An 18,271-nucleotide genomic window follows, 5' to 3' on the forward strand; every position below is an offset into this window, starting at 1 on the left:
TTTCACCCTTTTTAGGATGAATTTGACCAAGTCTTTTTATCGCAACTGGTAGCCGACTTTTTGAGGCCTTTCTTCATAGAAATCGCAGTCGGTTGGACCTTTATTTTGGCCCCTGTTGCGTGTCGAAGAGGTATATTTTTCCCAAAGGTGTGTAAGTAACTACTCCATTGTCCGGTGGAACGAATTTATTTTCAACAATCTTGAGGTCGCTTTGGTGATACGTCTATAGGTGATACCTTGATTTATTGAGTCAGTGGCACCATACTGCTCATAAAGCTTCCTTTGAACATCTATAAACTCTTCAAAAGTGTAACTACCATTTCCACGGCACGTAATGGTTGTTGTACTGGTGGATAAAAAATAAAAATCAAAGTTCGTAAGCGACGTGATAGAGTGATAGCGGCATTGTGATAAGTAGACCGCTGTTAACGGGCCAATCGGAGGGCGAGAAAACCCTGCTTTAGCAATCGCATGTGCAGAATGGATAAATGCCTATGCTCCAGGCAGAAATGATTAATAGGTCCGTTCTTTTTGTCGCAACTTTCGAAACTGTTGTGAAAGTTGCGTTTTGTTTTTAGGGCCACTTGTACAACCCCTGTTCAAATTCTGATTTAATTGTTTTTGATCGGTTAATCAGAGTTCAACGTCTTGACCGAAATTTGTACAATCCACCCTTTGTTGTCCAACATCGCAACTGTTGCGAGTGTTGCGACAAAAAGAACGGACCTATTGACATTTTTTTCCATTTCATAATTTTGCGCATGCGTATTTCGCTACATACATATGCGCTCTGCGGTACTGCGGTGCTTTTTATGCTCTCGTTCTCGTTGCACGGTGCAACTTTTTTCTATTGATAATTTTTGCTTTCGCGGTATTTCAAGTTCGAGTTTTGTTGTAAGTATACTGTATTATGTCGATTGTGCAGATTGTCAAAAACTCATGATGGAATTGTCATAAGAGAAGTATGAATAATCGTTTTGCTTGAAATTCATCTCGATTGTTACTGGTATTCGATCGACACGATGGTGAGTTTGAAATTCAATTGTTCTATTGCATGGATAATTCAAATTGTACTTCGTGTAGTTTTTCTCTGTTGAATAACCCTTCATTTCTTGGTTTATTTGTCACTTCTATTGAATTGATATAACTATGAGAATGTATTTTTTTCAGCCGGAAAATCCGTCAACTTATCTGGCAGACCCGAAAAGGTACGTCTAATTTGTGATATTTTCTTTTGTATTTTCATGTCGAATGCTCAGAAAAATGCACGTAATTGTTCTTTACCTAGATACTGCAACCGAATTAACGCTTTGTTGGAGCAGAATTCTAAAGAATGGCAAACAGTATGGAATGCTGCCGTTCCTGAACTTTCTAATTTGGCGTCTAATGAAATTTCAGTGATAAATTCCTTGTTGAAACCCATAGAAAGTGCTTTCAAGGTATTACATCGTATGGTTATGAGTTATTTTCTGGGGACGCTACCGTGAAGATTGATTTTCAATCTAAATTCATGATTTCAGAGTAAAGATAGTAATCTTCGAATTCAAGCTTTCGAATGTTGGTCTCATTTTATCGCTCACTGTGATGAAATCAAAGTTTCTGATAAGCTATGGAACGTACTATTGATTCCTTTAGTAGCGCAAAACCACTCAATGCCCTATGTTCTACCCGCCAAATTGAAGGTATCTGATGGAACTTTTATCATTTTGATTGCTTATTTTGAATAGATTGAGTATCCTATTACAATTGTGATTTAGACATGGGATACGTTTGTGAACACGGCATTCCATACGAAACCAAGCATTAGGAAAAGAGCGATACCGGCTTTACTGAAATGCCTGTATGGACCCATGCCGCATACCTTGGAGCGTGCTTGCAGTTTTACTGAGCTCTCTGAAATGTGTGGACAAGTAATGAATGGCCCTTACACTTCTGTTTGATTTTCAAATTAATCCAGCCTTATGTGACGTATTCATTATACTACATTCCTTTGTTTCTAGTTGTACCGTAAGATGTTGGAGAAATGTGCTACGTTCGAAGAAATCCATAACGTTCTTTCTTATTTAGAGAACGCCATTCCTCCTCTTAGTAACCTCGAAAATACTCAAAAATTGGCCAAGTTGATTTGGAATGAAGCTTTAAGTATGACGTCATTGTTATTTAAATATTACGTGTTGATCTACGCCAATTTTTGAAATTTTATCATGATCTATATCTAATGTTCCAGAAATTATTAGTGAAAATGGTTGGCAAACGGAACATTTCAAATTTTTGATGCGAACTTTGGAGAATCTGTTATCTGATGATCAAAATGACACCGTTCAGTTGATTAGCAATTTTTTAGCTATCTTATTCGATATTCATAATTCTTTTCCTCCGGACCGTTTAACACCTCATTTGAATTCAGTCGTACGATGTTTATTTCATCCATCCGTTAGCGTAAAAGTGATGTACGTGTTTTCAGCCATGATAACTGTTCGTAAACTATTTCTTCATTACATTTTAATGATTTCAGATGTAACATAATGAATAGCATGCTGAAAATTTGCGAGAAACCGTCTTTCTGCTTTCACGAACTGGATAAAGCTCTGGTAGAGAAAATAAAAAATGACAGAACGTAAGTAATTACTGAATGTTTAGGTTTTCGTGGCTAAATAAAACATTCCCATTTCATCACCCTTCTGTAATATTATGTCAATAGTGATGCGGACGTTCTTTGGATAGCGTTAGCTGCTTGTTATACTAAATTGGTCAAAAATAATGGTATCAAAGATAGAGACGCTTCCGATGAAGAATTCACCACTGCGCTTAAAATCTTATTGTTTCCTTTCATCCATATGAGTGATATTTGTTACGAAACTGAACGGGTAACTAGGTTGATAATCAATTCGAATAAAAAGTGATAACGTGTTTATAAACAATCACTCTTTTCTCTAGTTCGAATCTGTAATGAAACAATGGAAATCGTGCTGTGAAGAATACGCTAACGCTGCCGAAAGCGAAACATTTTTACAAGTTCTACTGAAAAAGTTAGAAGAGGGCATTGATAGTAACATTCCTCGTCTAATGGTGGCTACTTTCTTCTGCAATGTTATCCTCACGATCTTTAAATTTTCTAGTAGGTATTTTTATAAATCTTTACAATATTATTGGTTGATACCAAATGAAAATTATGCATGATGTTTCCAGGTGGACATGTGTATATGAAAGGCGTGTTACTAAAAATCTCAAGACATATGCCGGATATAAAACAATTAACAGATTCCAAACTGAAGTCCTTCGCAGTAAAATATATTATAACCGTAAAAGCATATGTACAATTTCAACCATCATGTTCGAATGATTTCCTGCATGTGATTAAAAGTTTTAATCATTTGTTGTCGAAAGATATGGATGAAGTAAGTAAAGCTGCGATAATTAGGCTGCGTGTATAGTGACGATGCGAAGATAAAAATTGAAATGAATTTTAATTTTCATCTTCGAATCTTTAACCTGATTGGCTATTATATGTATTATCACTTGCCAATCAGGTTGGAGTATTTTAAATCTTACATCGTCACTATGAACTTACTCTTATCCTTGTTCCTTTTTTGCTGCATGGTCATTTCCACTTACATCCCTTGATTTTTTAGGTGTCATTGAAAACCGAACCATTAAAAAGTGATGTAGATAGAGGTTCTTCGTCAAAAAAAACCAATGAGGGAGACAACTTGAAAAATGTAACCACTCCAACTGTAAAGCGCACAAGCTTTTTAGAACGGTAATTCTCTCATTTATGTAATGTTGTACAACTTTACAACTTTGAAAAGTTTTATGTAAATCTGTTTGATGGTTTTAATAGATTGAAATCGCCTGCATCCAAAAAACTAAATGTAGAATCGCCTGTCCGTTCACAGACCACTCCAAAAGCCTCTAAAATTGACGTAAGTACAACTTATTTGGTTATTTTAAGTTGAAATTCGATTTTGTGATTCTCAAAATATTGGTGTTGCTGAATAGGATGACGATGTACAATTTGTTGAATTCAAACCGAGATCTAAAAACTCTCCCATGACACAACATCAACTTGAAAAAGCGAAGAATAAACGTCATATTCCAGCCTTATATCAAGATTTATCACAGTCTCACAGTCAGTCGTTGTCACAATCCGAATCGGAATCCTTACTTTCAGGAAATAGGTATGTTATTTTTGTATCAGCAATTTTTGGAATTGTAATGTACATTATTCATCTTGAATTTTTTTCGTAATTTCAATATTGTTCCTCGACAGAAAACTCAACACCTCCATTAATCCAGAATTATTCGAAGAAAATGCCAACCTCCCTGCAATCTCCAGTGATTCTTGCATGCCAATTGTACCATCATCGTTGTCATTTCACACCGGACTCAATTCTCCGATTTCTGAAAAAAATGGCTCTCGTATATTGAAGAAATCATTATTTGGCGATCATGTAAATGATCCTGAGAAAAACTCCGATTCAGACAGCTCAGTTGAAGTGATTTCGGAAAATAAATCATCTCATATAAATAGAAATGACTATAATACTAGTACTGTTGAATCTGATGATATTGAAGTGTTGGAAAAACAACCGACTAAAAGGAAAAGTCTTAAAGAAAATGAAATTCATGGTGAATTAGCACCCATTAAACGGTCTAAGCGATTATCGGTCCGTACCGAAAATAGTATTGATAACAAAAATTGTCCAATATCTCGTAAATCTACAAGTACACCTGTTTCCGTTCAAAAATCAGCTAATAATACTGTTCCTGAACCTGAAGTAATTGATCTGGCTGAAACGGAATCCCAAAACGTGTTCGTGAACACTAACGGCAAAGCTGTCAATGGTACGTCAAGCCCTTTAAATTCATTAATGAATCTAAGAGATGACAACGTTGAAGGTAACGGAAAAAGAAAATCCTTGAGATCGAGAAGAACTATTACACCAAACGGCAAAGCTCCAGTAACGACGCGTAAACGTAAATCGGTTACTTTTGAGTTGGATTCCAACAAAATTACCAACTCGGATGATTCGTGTTATGAAAATAATTCTGTTCAAGATGGAAACGCTTCTAAACAGAGTAAATTATCAAATTTATCATCCTTGCAAGTCGCTGTGGCTGGTATTCATCAAAATCATCAACTCGATTCCACGAATGATTCTTCTATCAAAACAACTTTGCTTGAAATCCCTTCTAAAGAGATATCTATCCAGGAGGAATCTTCCGTTGCTGAAAAGACTGCCTCTTCAAATGCCATTGTACGATCGCAAAATGATTCCGTAATGTTGGTTGAAAATGAAGCAGCCGAAGTTATAAGTATTCTAGACTCCGAATCGATCGACTCAGAGAAAAAATCTGCCGGTGGGGATATTATTCTTCCTTCTCTTGCAAATTCATCTGAACCAAAGCAGAGTTCTTCCGATGAATCTACTTTCTACGAAGGTTCTGAACAAATGGTATCAAATAAAGATCCATCCGATGGCGAAGATCCGACTGAAGAAAACGTTCCTTCTGTTCAAAATGTCGCAGATTCTATCGCTGCCGAAACTCCTGTATTACCTGTTTCACCAGAAGTTATCTCATCAGTGGACAGTAATTGCGCTAAAGGGGATTCCAACGTTCTTGATGTGTGTACAAGTGAACTCAGTGTTGAAATTAAGACAGTTGAAGATAATCTTGTTAGCTCGGCATCAATTTTTGAAAATTCTCGTACAAGTGCATCTAACGAGTCCGTATGCAATTTGCAATTGCCATCAGAACAAAAAACCGGTTGTGATGAAGCTTTTGGTAATGGGGATAAAGCGATAACTGGCATTCCTGAAGATCACGATAAGACTGAAAATGAAGAAACTTCGTTTCTCATGGAAAATAGTGATAGAGAATCAAAATCCAACGAAGATAAGAACTATAGGAAAGAGAAAAAGGATGACAGCGAGAATGTTCCCTCCATCCATGGAAATTCGCGAGGATCCCAATTAACGAAATTGGCTCAAGGTTCCAATTATTTCATGAACTCATTGAAGCCAGGGAAAACAACATCTCCGAAACCTGTCAAACCAACTCGATCGGGCAAGATACAGACTTACCCGAGTCCAATTTCATCACGGACAGTGAAAATTTTGTGTAAGAATATACAATATCAGACTACTCCCACCAAAAGGTCTGTAATTTTTATAAAATTGTATGATAGATTAAAGAGTTCGTTGCATTAATTTCGAATATGTTATATTTTACAGTATTGTCGCGTTGCAAGAAGAAAGTCGAATATTCACGTACACTCCGAAAGAATGCACTAGTCCTGGAATTTTGAAGAAAATTGATCCAAATCAGAGTAACTCTTCGCCCAAAGCTCTAAAGGTATAGAATTCGATTTACAACAATTATAATGGCTTTTCTTTTAATTATTTGGTTTTTCTTTCCACATAGGTTGTCAATTTCGCTGATGAAATAGCCCAAGTAAAATATTTCGTTGAAGGCGATGAAAGTGACTCAGATAGTTTAATCAGTACTGGAGGTACTGCTTTGAATATACATCTATCTTTTATTTTTTCGTTATTGTACATTTGAACCCAATTGAATTTGCAAATAATATTTTTTGTGTTATGTTATTGCAGATAAACTTAGTAACGAAAATTTATTGGATAATGATCAACTAAAATCACAAGATATGCTGTATTCGCCACTACATAATTGTCGAGATAAAATAGGAGATATACTTGAATTTTTATTCCATTCAGGATGGTAATTAATCTAAGATGAATCAGTATTCGTTGTGAATGAGAGGATTGCTTACGTGATATGTAATGCTGATGAATTTTTGCAGGCGTCAACAGGGCGAAGAACAATTCCAAAAAATAGGTATTAATACTGTTGGGGAGTTGGCAAGTATGAGTACTTTAACGGCTAGTAGTATTCCTGCTGGAGATGATCGAGTAAAGAGATTGAAACGTGCTCTCAAGGTTGGTGTAGAATTTAAATACAATTAACGATAACATTTTAAAACGACGGTTAGATTATTTTAGAAGGGGTTCTCGAATCCCTTCATGCAGCTTCCTCGTTGTTGTAGTATGTCTTACAATAGTTCCCAACTATGTAATCAGAAAATGTGCCCCTACCTACTGAGAAATTAGGAAAAAATAAATGCATTTTCATTCTACAGATAGCTGTGTAAAATGAAAATTTGATAAATTTACAAAATTTTTAAAATGATCTATTCTCACTTTAAAACAGTCACGTCAACAACAGTTTGCCTTAGGAAAAATTTAATTACTCTGTAGAAATGCTATTATTATAATCTGTTATTTATTTGTGTGATAATTCTAGTATTTTATACGAATTTCTATTTGTCTTGTGTTTACAGAAATATGACAGACATATTGAAAGCAAAGGTACGATTTTATTGAACATATTTTTATTACTTACTCGTTTACGATAGATTTATTTAATTATCAATTTTCAAAATTATGAATATTCCTTATTTAGGGACCTACGTATGTATACGTCGTATTAAAATATTTGCAGTAATACTTATGTATTTTTGGTTAGGTCGACGTAAACCATCTGCTCGAAGAAAATTGCAAAAAGACTTTGAAAATAAAGAAGTAACTTGCCTGTTAGATTTACTCAACGAAGCCGATTTAGTCAGTAAGTTCTACTTTATTGAATCAATTAATGTAGATATTATTTATGATTGGTATTCTTCTTTGCTGCACTCACGAGTGCCCAATGGGTATGCTGTAGTTATTCGTCGATAAGTAATTTTACGATAGTAATCGATGATTTGTGTGTCCTGCAGGTAATGACAGTACAAGTGATGACGAAGCAGAAAGAGCGATAATAGATGATAACGACGAACCGTTAGAAGAAATATCAGCCGAAGATGCAGCGAATACCTCTTTTGTTGCTCAAGAACTTTCTAAAAATGAGACTGAAACTGACGAAATACCGCACGCCAAAGAAATTGAAGAATCTGTTATAGTTCCCAGTGATGAACCTAAAGAGGAACCAACACCAAAATCGACAGAATCGCCGATCGCCGTAATTGAGAGTACCACGGAAATCGACCCTTGTCAGCATACGGAAAAAGAAATCGTCGAAACTGAAAACAAAGAAAACGTCGATCCACGATTAGATGGTACGAATGCTGAAACTGTACCCGAATCTAATGATGTTGAGCCGATGGAAGTAGACGGTCCGATTGGCGACGTTCCCAAAACTACAAACGATACCATTAATGATTCGGCGGATTACGTGTGTACCGATAGTAATGCCGATGAGCAAGAAGTAACTGACAAACGATGTATAACTATGAACAATATTCGCCGATATTCGACGGTAATTGAGCCAAACAGTGAAGAAATTCCTGACGAATTGCCCTCATCCACAGAAAAAACAACAGCGAAGACAGCCGTCGTTGTCATTGAAAAAGACGACTCTGCTAGCCAATCGGTTTCGATATTTTCTGAAGATAAAATTGTAACTCGTGCGGAAAAAGTTATCGACTCTCAAGAAACTTTTGTCGGTTCGGAAGAAACTTCTGTTTCGGTGGTCGGTAATGAAATTTTGACTAATGATAATGCCTCTGTGGATACTCGCGACGAAAAAAATGTTTCTGAAAAGTCTGTTTCCGAGCCGCAGAAAGTTGCAACAATTGCCGAAGTATTACCTCAAGAAGAGATCGATGCTGGAGTTTGGCTTCAAGCCTTAAAAAAAATTTATCATGTTTACGAAGGTGATGCAGATTCGGCAAAAGCAACATATTTAAAAATTATAGAAGAAGGGAATTCGGTTTTCTCGACGGTAGGGTTGAAATTGCAATTTTGTCGAGCTGGAAAAAAATAATTTTCTGAAGACGCATGAATATTCTTGAATTCAACAAACCATTTATTCGACGATTTCATCTAAAAACGAGTACATAAACCTACCTAATATAAAACTTCGTATATCTGTTTATGTATTTTTATCAGAACATTACTACAGTATGATTATGATGTAATTTTACGTGATTTTTTCTAATTTATTTTGTAGTTGTGATATTGGTAGTTGTTAATATTTTTTACTCCGGTTTCTTTCTTCTTTTTTTTTTCTTTTCTATTAAATTTACTTGCAACTGGCTTCTGTTTCATAATATAGTTCTCTTTTTTGTATATTTTGAACTAAAACTTATGAAATTGCCATACGAAAAAAGAAATAAGGATGATTTTATTCTGATGAATTTGATTGTAAATTTGTTGGTCCAGTTCTTTCAAAAACTAAGATTCATGATGTGTTTCTGAAAAGGAAAAAGTGGAATTCAATATCTGACATTTTCTAGACTAATTTACAATGGAGTTTCTAATGCGATTTGTGTTTTTTTTTAATTTTTATTTCGAAATCAAGGAAATATGCATGTATGTATTTCTAGAAAATATGCTATTACGGGTCTTTCGTGTTCTCAAGTTGACAGAATGAAAATTTTCTGTAAGCTTATTGCAACCTGTCTTTTTTTCTCATCATATTAATCGTAAACCAACAGTTTTGTCTATAAACATCTTGACCGCTCTAATGATTTACTATTCGTCGTGGAAGTATTTGTTAAATCAGCCCGTTCTTTTAAACTGGTTTCGATGCCAAAAAAAAAAAAAAAATGACTCGCTTCTATCATGAACCTTACGATGGAAGGGTTTACTTTGTTCAATGTAGGTATTTATGTTCCTTTTATCGCGTTTAAAAAGAGAAGTAGGTACTTATCTGTTTCGTTAAATGTTTTTCGAATTTTATGAATTTTGTTAGTGGATGAGTTGAAATTGATGTTATAACGTGGAGAATGTTTTCATTTTGTGGTAAAAATTATGTGAGGTGTACTTTAATTATAAGATCGTTTTTTTTTTAATTTGAATTAAGTACCTATTATTATGAATATAATAAAAATAAACATATCATCTCAATTCGATTATTGTGATTTAATTTTTGGCATTTTGTTGTAGGTATACATACATACGGGATGATAAGATAAGACAATTTCACGTGAACTTCTGTAATGGAAAAATTGCGAGTTTAATGGTTAGATTACCAAAGTGCTTGGTTTAAAAGCAAGTAACTCTTCAACAAATCATTCGAGTGTAGTGATTTGATGAAAATATTTTAATCTCCAAATCTATATCACAGAAATTGTGAACCGTAGAGTATTATAGTTCGTATCAACATTATCGAGTGATTTGATTATAACGTCAGTCGTACTAATCCTACCTGTTGGCTGTTATCTGCGGTTTAACATCATTTTTCTATTAAGAAGTCAACCCTATTCCCTGTTTACAGCATTTTTTCTCGACAGTAGGTACATATATAATAGTAACAGATATTCAACATTGAAAACCCTTTATGAAAAATTAATAATTACAAAATAAGTAAGTATTACAAATCTTACACTTTTATGCAAAAAAATGAGAAATGACTAATGTATGGTTCTAACAACGTAAGCATGAAAACACAATAAGATTATAATACTGGTACCATATACAAGGTATTTTCAGTAATCTACGTAAATCATATCAACATAGTAACTTAACTATTCGATAATTGGTACGTCTTGGTACTTCCTTATTAAGTATACTTAGACTCACAAAGGTTCAGGTGAATGTAATGTAGGTAGGTCTAGGTACCTATTTATGCGAATAGAAATCCTTAGAAAATAGAAAATGCAACATTACGAGTAATAGGTAGTATTCTCAACTGTTTTGATTTTGACGAATCCCCCGGGGGGGGGGGGGGGGTAGGAAACTTTGTTCAGTTATCTTCAGGTTCGATACTTGGATTTTTCTCCTAAAAATAAAGTAAAAGCAATATTGTAAAAAATGGATTAACTTCGACGCCTTTTATGCAAAAAGTTTGTACTTATCGTATATAAAACTACCTTACGTTGGTCTACGACACTAACCTTTTTGTTTTTCTTGCCATACATGGACCAGAATGTAACAGGTGCTTTCATACTGTGACCAGTGCGTTCATTAAATACTCTACAAGCTTGAAATGGAGGGCAATACAAATGCAGACTAACAGCAACATCGGAGTAGCTCAAATTTTCCACTCTGTGCAATCCTAGAGAATCTGTACGATTTTTCAAATATAAATACTTAAATTAGTAATCGAATAATTTTCACACATCGATAAGTTAAGTGTAATTTTACGCACCGTTAATGTAGCATACTCCATTTGTAGGTAATTTAGTTCTAGAAATTTCTGTCATGTGCGATGCACTTTGGTCACTTGTGTTGGGATTTTCTTTAGGCCATTCGAATCTAACTTCGCATAATTCACCCGCCAACATTTTCATGAAACAGTGAGCATCGGCATGATCGTGAATACTAGATCCGTGACCTTCACCCCAACATAAAACCATCAAATTGAATTTTCCGTTTCCGGCATCCACCAAATTTCTCGTATACCTAATGATCACATAGGTGCATATACATAGAATTATAAATAGGTAATAGGTATACAGTAAATGCTAAATGTAAGTGTGTAAGTTTTACCTACCTAAATTTATCAAATTTTGCATATTTTAACCATTCGGCAGGGTTACTTTTGTAAGCTGCCATCAAAGCGTAAACTTCTTCGACATTTACTTCGTCGCTTTCAAAAATTTTATATAAACCGTTGATTAAGTCTTTTAGAGTCAAACATTCCGGATTCAAATTTAGACGTTTAGCCATCAAGTCGAGATTTCCAATGTTTACTAAATCCGAGTCCTGTTCTCCATATTTTTTATAAGCGTAGGCATCGTTTGTGTTTGATTTTTCTATCTCCATTTTTTCTATTTTTTAAAACTGAAACATAAAAAAACCCCTAAATTAATTATTAAATAAAATCGTTTCAAATTCAACGAATCGAATAAAACTAATTTGTACCTACCTAGGTACATATTTTTTTAGAGCTTACCTACATACCTATTGTGCTCATTATAGGGCACAGATTACTTGTGTAGGTGCATTATGGTGAAGTATAAGAATAGATTATTGGATGAGAATCTTTGAAACGCAGGTTTTCGTAATGTAGGTTTTTGACCCCCCCCCACCGGGTTTGAAATTCTTTTAGCCAAAAAAATAAAGTCAAACCTCGACGGAGTGGGTAAAAATAAGTAGGTAAGTATAATTTTTATGAAAAATGAATAGGTAGCACACCTTGTTATCCTCGTCAAGATACCTAAATTCAAAAATACCCACATCTCAATTTTGAAAAATTCTGGACTTGGTTACCTACAAATACTTGGTTCTTTCTGTGGATCTCCTTCATATGTACCTCGCCATAAAATATGCTCTTAAAGAACAAAATACGTAGATCCTCACTTAAGTATAAAAAATATAAATGTTTCTCAGAATAAGTTTTTATTCAGTCTACTTAAATTTGCGAAAAACAAGTCACGATTTTTGCAAGAAAAATTAGCCCAAGTATTTAATTACAAAAGCACACGTGCATCTTTGCACTTGAATCGATACAGTAAAAAATTGCGTCCGGTTTCTCAGAATATTTTTTTGAATCAAGATGCTTCTCGATCAAACGCTTTATAATTATAAATTGTTCGCGATTTTATCACTTATTTTTTAACACGTGGTGTTGAAATTTATTATTACGCAATAATATTAACGGCTAGTTAAACGTATTATCTGTAATTATATATACGTAAGTTTTATCCAACTACCTACTCGGATTTCAGTGCCTATGTGTATGTAGGCAAGGTACGATAAAAGAAATATATTTTAGCGCCTAAAACGGAGATTTTCAGCTATTAAATCCAATTTTCAATTAGAATTAAAAATTTTGATTTTCTTTGGCAAATTTTTAGAATAAAATTTTTAAAAATAATGAGGTTATCGCATACTTGAACTATGATTTCGTTAATTATTACCTACTCATTAATGATTATCAAAGCAAGTATTCGTTGAATTTTTTTTTAATTCGTCGGTACACATACAAGTAATAATTGATTCGCATCATAAGTTACCCAGTATCGACATATGTGCCTAATTAGTTTGTCGGTAAGATCCGATAAAAGAAATAAAACTATAATTACCTAACTCATCTCATGAACTAATTCCAGTGTGTACAATAAGTATCTAATATAGGGAACTACACGAGGAAAGTGAACCGGTTGCGTTTATACCTATTGTTATTTTATTTTGTTTTTATTTGTATTTTAAAAAAAAATACCATTATATAGGTATGATACCCTACAGTATCGCAGTATCGCAGTCTAAAATGTGCATCTAATCTGTTCGATACCTTTACACATCAATATTTATTTCATTTCTTGCTGTGGAACTTTTTTTAATCTGACAGGAAAGAAGAAACCGGTATAATTTCGGAAGGCATGGTAACATTTTTTCCTATTGTCTGGTAGGAAAAAATGTAACCAGACGCCAAAAATGACAGATTACCTGGCTATTATAAATCTCAGGTATTTTGGGCATACTTTCAAAAATGAGGATATGGAAAAGTCCACATAACGGTCAAATACATGAAAAAAATGTACCTATAATTTTTTGCTCTACATTCTACCTACAAATATTTTTGCTGCTTATTAGCCTACCTAATTGGTACTTGCTTTGCGTTACCTTTTTTGGTTTCCGGCAAAGTTTCCAACTGAAAGAAAAATTATCAATTTTTAATGGACACTTTTGTCTACGATCACTAGGAAATTCATCGTTGATTTATGATAAATTTTTCCTCGAAATTTCAAACTTTAATGCTAGAAGCGGTAAGGTTTTAAACTGAATTTTGAAAAAATACTCATTATTTGTATTATTATTATTATTATTACTATTCGATTTTTACCGCGTTATTTTTTTGCCATTTATTAGTTCAGATATGTATATTATACTCGACTATTTTTTCATACTTCTCTACATGTTCAAAAATAGGCTAAAATTGGCCATTTACCCTCATAACAAGAGTGTACATTTGAGTTAAAATTTTCAACAAAAATTCAAAGTTGTACCTACTTGAGTTTTGAAAATTTGAGGTGAACGAAATTTTCGTAATTCTCAACTTTCATTGCTAAAATATTAGTGGGACAGAGTATGAATCAAATTTCATCAGGTCTACTTTTCATTTTTGAAATACCTACTCAATTTCTCAAGGAACAGTTTAAGGACTCAGGAATTGAAAAAGTTATTAGGCCTCTAACTGACTGAAATTGGTTTTGAAATTTGATCTATTTGCCCATTTCCTACTCGTCGTTATGGTATTTGAAACCATTTCGTTTATTATTTCCTTGAAGGAAATTAAAATCTTACAGTAAATAAACTATATACCTATCTTAAATCTATTAAAATCGCTCAAATAAAAGCGATGTGCATTTGAAAACATAACAAACACCAGCAAACGTACTTATTCAAGTATTATTGCTTTAAAAACAACATCGTCATAATTGAAAAGCCAGTTTACGCTTCCTTGAAGGAAATAAAATAAAATAAATTCAATTTCACCGAATTAAAAAATTCACAAAATGCATTTTCGAATAATCACAACATTTTTTTCACACTCACCGATAAATTCATCAAAATTACAACCAAGTTCAAAAATCAAAACCCGCGTAAGCAATCAGCTCCAAACAGAATAAATCGGAAGAACAACTGATAATAACGAGTAGGTAAAATATGCGCGTTGTATTTATAGGTATACGTGGAACTCAACACTCATATGTACGACTTGAACTACACACACGAATAATAATCCAATAGGCTAAATGACGAAGATAATCACGCAGAAAACTCATCATCAAAATAAAGAATGCATGAACTGATTACAGTTTTATTTTTTATTTTTGTTAAATGGTCGAGAGGATTGTCATCTTAATAGCGCGAAGACCTTTACTGGACAGGAATCGGGTACATATACCTACCTACCTACCTACCTATCTAGATACCGTTATTATACTTTCTATTTTTTTTTATTTTTTATCTATTTTTTTTTGTTTCTGTTCTGAATGCATTGTGATAGATGAAAACATTGGATTGTAATTAGACTTCAAAAAATTGTAATTAAATCACAAAATGACCGACGGACCACACAACGTGACAAACACCTTGGGCGTTGGTTTTAATGGAGGGTCTGCCATTGGTTTCTATAACATTAATGGAAAAGACAATACAGCAAATTTACAGAGCTAAGTTCATTTCCGGGAATTATTTCTAGAAAGCGAACTGTTACCGTTTATATGCAAAGTTGTATTACGTACCTACTTATCTCTATAATGATTTTGAGGGATGATATTTACTACCATATGTATAGTATAGGTACCTATAAATTTAACAAAAAATTTGCTGACGCATGAATTAGGTAGATAAAATGGTATACTTAGTATTCAGAATTTCAAAACCAAGTTTTTTTAGGCTTTAAATATTGCTTGGGTATCTGATAGGTAATAGATAGGTATTATGTGAACATGTGTTAGTCAAGTACTCGTGTGAAGAGTTTTATGAGTATTTATCATGTAAAAAATTCGTGTTAAGAGTATGCTTTATGTATAACATCATGAACTTGTGAGTAGAGGAATTAGTTGCCAATTTGAAGATTTGTATCTTCATTATTTTATTTGGTAGGTAGGTACAATTGCTGTTTGGATGGATAGGTAGGTACAATTCAAAGTTGCAAAATTTTCTTTGAAACTTCCGAATAAAAATATAAGATAGGTATTTAATAACACATTACCTAAACCGGTCAAGTTATAGACCTGGCTTATGACAATAAAAAAATGATGGTTTATCAGAACTGATAAATCGTATCAATAGCGGATTATAAACTTTTATTCTTCGTAATTGGTAGGTACGTATATAAATCAACATAAACACCTAGGTAGGTAGCTAGGTACTCAAATCGTACTGTGTACATTGAGGAAGGTTTCACATTTTTTTTCTTAAAAAACAACATGTGAAAATCTCCGTGTACGAGTACCTATTTTACTTTAACTCTCAAATACATATAAGTGACAAAGCAGCATGGATCCTCCAAAGTTAGCTTTTTCCCTACGAAATGATTTTTTTGTACCTATCTGTTGAGGATCTGGCGGGAAATTACCATCGTCTTTTCAGGCCCATCGCTTTTGACATAGATCGAGGAAAGTAATTTTTCTCAATGAGTGTTGTGTTGACAACGGATCTGAAAATGCGATAGGTATAGTGTGTAATGGTAAGAAGAATATGACCAAAATAGTCGTTTCGATGAGTTGCTACCACCAATCTCCTTTTTCGACATTTTACTTGGTTTTTTTTTTCAACATTATTATGCCCTTCTTTGTACCGTTTCTCCTGTAAAACTGTGGTCTAGGGTTTTTAGTGGAGAACATTTTTGAAATTATATAGAAGAATGAAAAAGTGGTGGAAATTCAAAGCTCGAGTATCATTTTTTATGGCAAACAGGTTGACGGAGCTCATACTAGGTCAACTGGGATTAGTTTTGCTACACACTTGATTTACTATACAATATGACCAATCTGAGCTTTTGTATTTTTCATTAGGTACTTGAGTATTTTACCCCTAACATATCTTTACATTCACTTCTTACATAAAACATATGATTCATCCTGTGTGGGTAATAGCCAGGTATTAAAAAAAAATCAGAATCAAGTTTTATGTATATATGTATGTACTATGTATTACAGTTGATATGTACTATAAGTGTACGAGTACGTGGTTATAAATGCATACATTATTATTATGTATTTTATTTTGAGTAAGTAAGTGTGTTTTTTGTAGATTATAATATTCACATGATTAGGTATGTCTTCTATTTTTTTATTTTTGAAACGTCGCAGTTGGTATTCTATTACCTATTAAAAAAAATTATACCATCATGCTACTCGTACTCATCGCAGTAAGTTGGCATTACGAAATCATTACTTATGTGCCTCGTATTTTAAAAAATTAAGTACTTTTTGACTGCAGACTGCCGCCTTACCCGAGTATTGCATCATACAGTACCTACATGTTCTTACAAAATAATATTTACTGATTTCTAAACGAAAGTAGGAAGAAATGATTCTGATCATAATGTAGCTTTATGTTATCGAGTACCTAATATTTAATTAAAACACGTGATATTGTTTCTGTGCATCAACCTTTATCAAAAGCAAGCACTTCTAAAAGATGGAAGTCTATCGGATTTCTACGTTTTCGCTCATTTTCACATGATCACAATTGACGTAAAGGGGTTAAGTTTTACGTGATCGAATCGTGCATTGCGTTATCAGCGTATTTTACGTTAGATATTGGTTGAAAATTAAGCATGCACGAGGTGTGTCGATTGAATGGCCCTTCGTTCAAATTTTTGTGGACTTGGAAGCTTTAGGTAGCCGGTAGGAGAGTAACTAGGTATTAAAAACGAAGTCACGATTTTCATAATACGAGCATTACTATTACCAATTTTTAAATTATACATTCCTTCGTAAAACAACGTTCACCTTTTTAGAATGTTTATACAGCACCGAATTGCAGCAGTAGATGCTTGCTTACATTATACTCAATTCAAATGGATAAGATACTGTCAAACCCCCTAATTTCGGACAGGGTACGTAATTTCGGACACTCAGTGTTTTTGCTCTTTTATTGATAAGAACCAAGGGTACAAGTAAAAGTGAACACTTCTTCTATTAGTTTAGATCACGGACAATCTCCTTGATGTAAGAATTTTCATTTTACACTATTTATTTAGCCATTAAAATGGACTTTACAAAGTGCTTCATGTAAAGTGTGGGGAAAAAGTTATTCACAGAGTCTATCCAAATGCTTTCATAACCACGAAAATCGCTCTAAAATATCAAGAAGTCACTGGTAATTAAAAATAAAATTCATTTATCAAATTTCACGTTTTGTTTCTATTATTTAAATCCTAAAAACTGAAAAAGTTGCGAAACGGATCATTATTTCGGACACTTTGGTTAACGCTTTACCGAGATTGGAAGGGTAACACTGATGCACTTGCAAATGTGTATTTTTCGAGTTCGACGGTATTTTTTCAAGTGTTTTCAGTTTTGATGAAGATATTGTACTATTATTTCACTCATTTTCCTAAAAACCATTCTGAAAAGTAAAAGTCGGAGTCGTAAAATCATCAACAAGGAGTTTGATAAGAAATTGTTCAATGTTACCAACTTATTTTTCTAATGAGAAAGTGGATAATGAGAGTGCTGAACATTTCCTTGAAAAATTGTTTTTCTCTACATTTCACATCATGATTCGAGCTGTTTTTGATTGGAGTTGTTTTTCAGAGGTAAATAATTTCTTTTTCAACTAAAATT

General features: G+C 33.6%; 2 protein-coding genes across 5 annotated transcripts; one reads left to right on the forward strand and one right to left on the reverse strand.

Annotated features, from left to right (window-relative positions):
• The first annotated feature begins 754 nt into the window (after nt 1-754).
• On the forward strand, nt 755-9,931 carry LOC135832133 (uncharacterized). The gene is made up of 22 exons (XM_065345159.1): nt 755-1,025; nt 1,171-1,208; nt 1,289-1,439; nt 1,521-1,682; nt 1,758-1,910; nt 2,001-2,142; nt 2,228-2,450; nt 2,516-2,617; nt 2,702-2,867; nt 2,938-3,118; nt 3,190-3,398; nt 3,633-3,760; nt 3,842-3,923; nt 4,000-4,178; nt 4,271-6,160; nt 6,237-6,357; nt 6,427-6,514; nt 6,615-6,741; nt 6,824-6,959; nt 7,361-7,388; nt 7,546-7,644; nt 7,796-9,931. Exons 1-22 carry the CDS (start codon nt 1,023-1,025, stop codon nt 8,839-8,841), a joined length of 5,454 nt encoding a protein of 1,817 aa, XP_065201231.1. The 5' UTR covers nt 755-1,022; the 3' UTR covers nt 8,842-9,931.
• A 408-nt stretch (nt 9,932-10,339) lies between these two features.
• Nucleotides 10,340-14,677, reverse strand: LOC135832136 (cysteine dioxygenase type 1). Of its 4 annotated transcripts, XM_065345164.1 has the most exons (6): nt 14,523-14,677; nt 14,365-14,426; nt 11,515-11,804; nt 11,170-11,423; nt 10,916-11,085; nt 10,340-10,800 (listed from the first exon to the last, which is right to left on the reverse strand). In XM_065345164.1, the coding sequence occupies exons 3-6, from the start codon at nt 11,784-11,786 to the stop codon at nt 10,765-10,767; spliced, it is 732 nt and encodes a 243-aa protein (XP_065201236.1). In that variant the 5' UTR covers nt 11,787-11,804; nt 14,365-14,426; nt 14,523-14,677; the 3' UTR covers nt 10,340-10,764. The 4 variants fall into 4 exon arrangements, with proteins under 4 accessions (XP_065201236.1, XP_065201235.1, XP_065201237.1 ...); XM_065345163.1 differs by lacking the exon at nt 14,365-14,426 and having other exon boundaries at nt 14,523-14,673; XM_065345165.1 differs by having other exon boundaries at nt 11,515-11,823; nt 14,365-14,657.
• Nucleotides 14,678-18,271: the final 3,594 nt, after the last annotated feature.

The sequence above is a fragment of the Planococcus citri genome, chromosome 1, assembly GCF_950023065.1.
Source record: "Planococcus citri chromosome 1, ihPlaCitr1.1, whole genome shotgun sequence".
NCBI lineage: Eukaryota > Metazoa > Arthropoda > Insecta > Hemiptera > Pseudococcidae > Planococcus > Planococcus citri.

What these genes read in the sequence shown, in the direction of transcription:
- LOC135832133 (XM_065345159.1), top strand. An exon ending in TCCGTTAGCGTAAAAGTGAT is followed by an intron (nt 2,451 to 2,515) that starts GTACGTGTTTTC and finishes TAATGATTTCAG; the next exon opens with ATGTAACATAATGAATAGCA. An exon ending in CAACGAAGCCGATTTAGTCA is followed by an intron (nt 7,645 to 7,795) that starts GTAAGTTCTACT and finishes TGTGTCCTGCAG; the next exon opens with GTAATGACAGTACAAGTGAT.
- LOC135832136 (XM_065345164.1), bottom strand. Translation starts at nt 11,786, where the DNA reads ATGGAGATAGAAAAATCAAACACAAACGATGCCTACGCTTATAAAAAA. An exon ending in TGGAGTATGCTACATTAACG is followed by an intron (nt 11,086 to 11,169) that starts GTGCGTAAAATT and finishes AAAATCGTACAG; the next exon opens with ATTCTCTAGGATTGCACAGA. An exon ending in ATGGCAAGAAAAACAAAAAG is followed by an intron (nt 10,801 to 10,915) that starts GTTAGTGTCGTA and finishes CTTTATTTTTAG; the next exon opens with GAGAAAAATCCAAGTATCGA.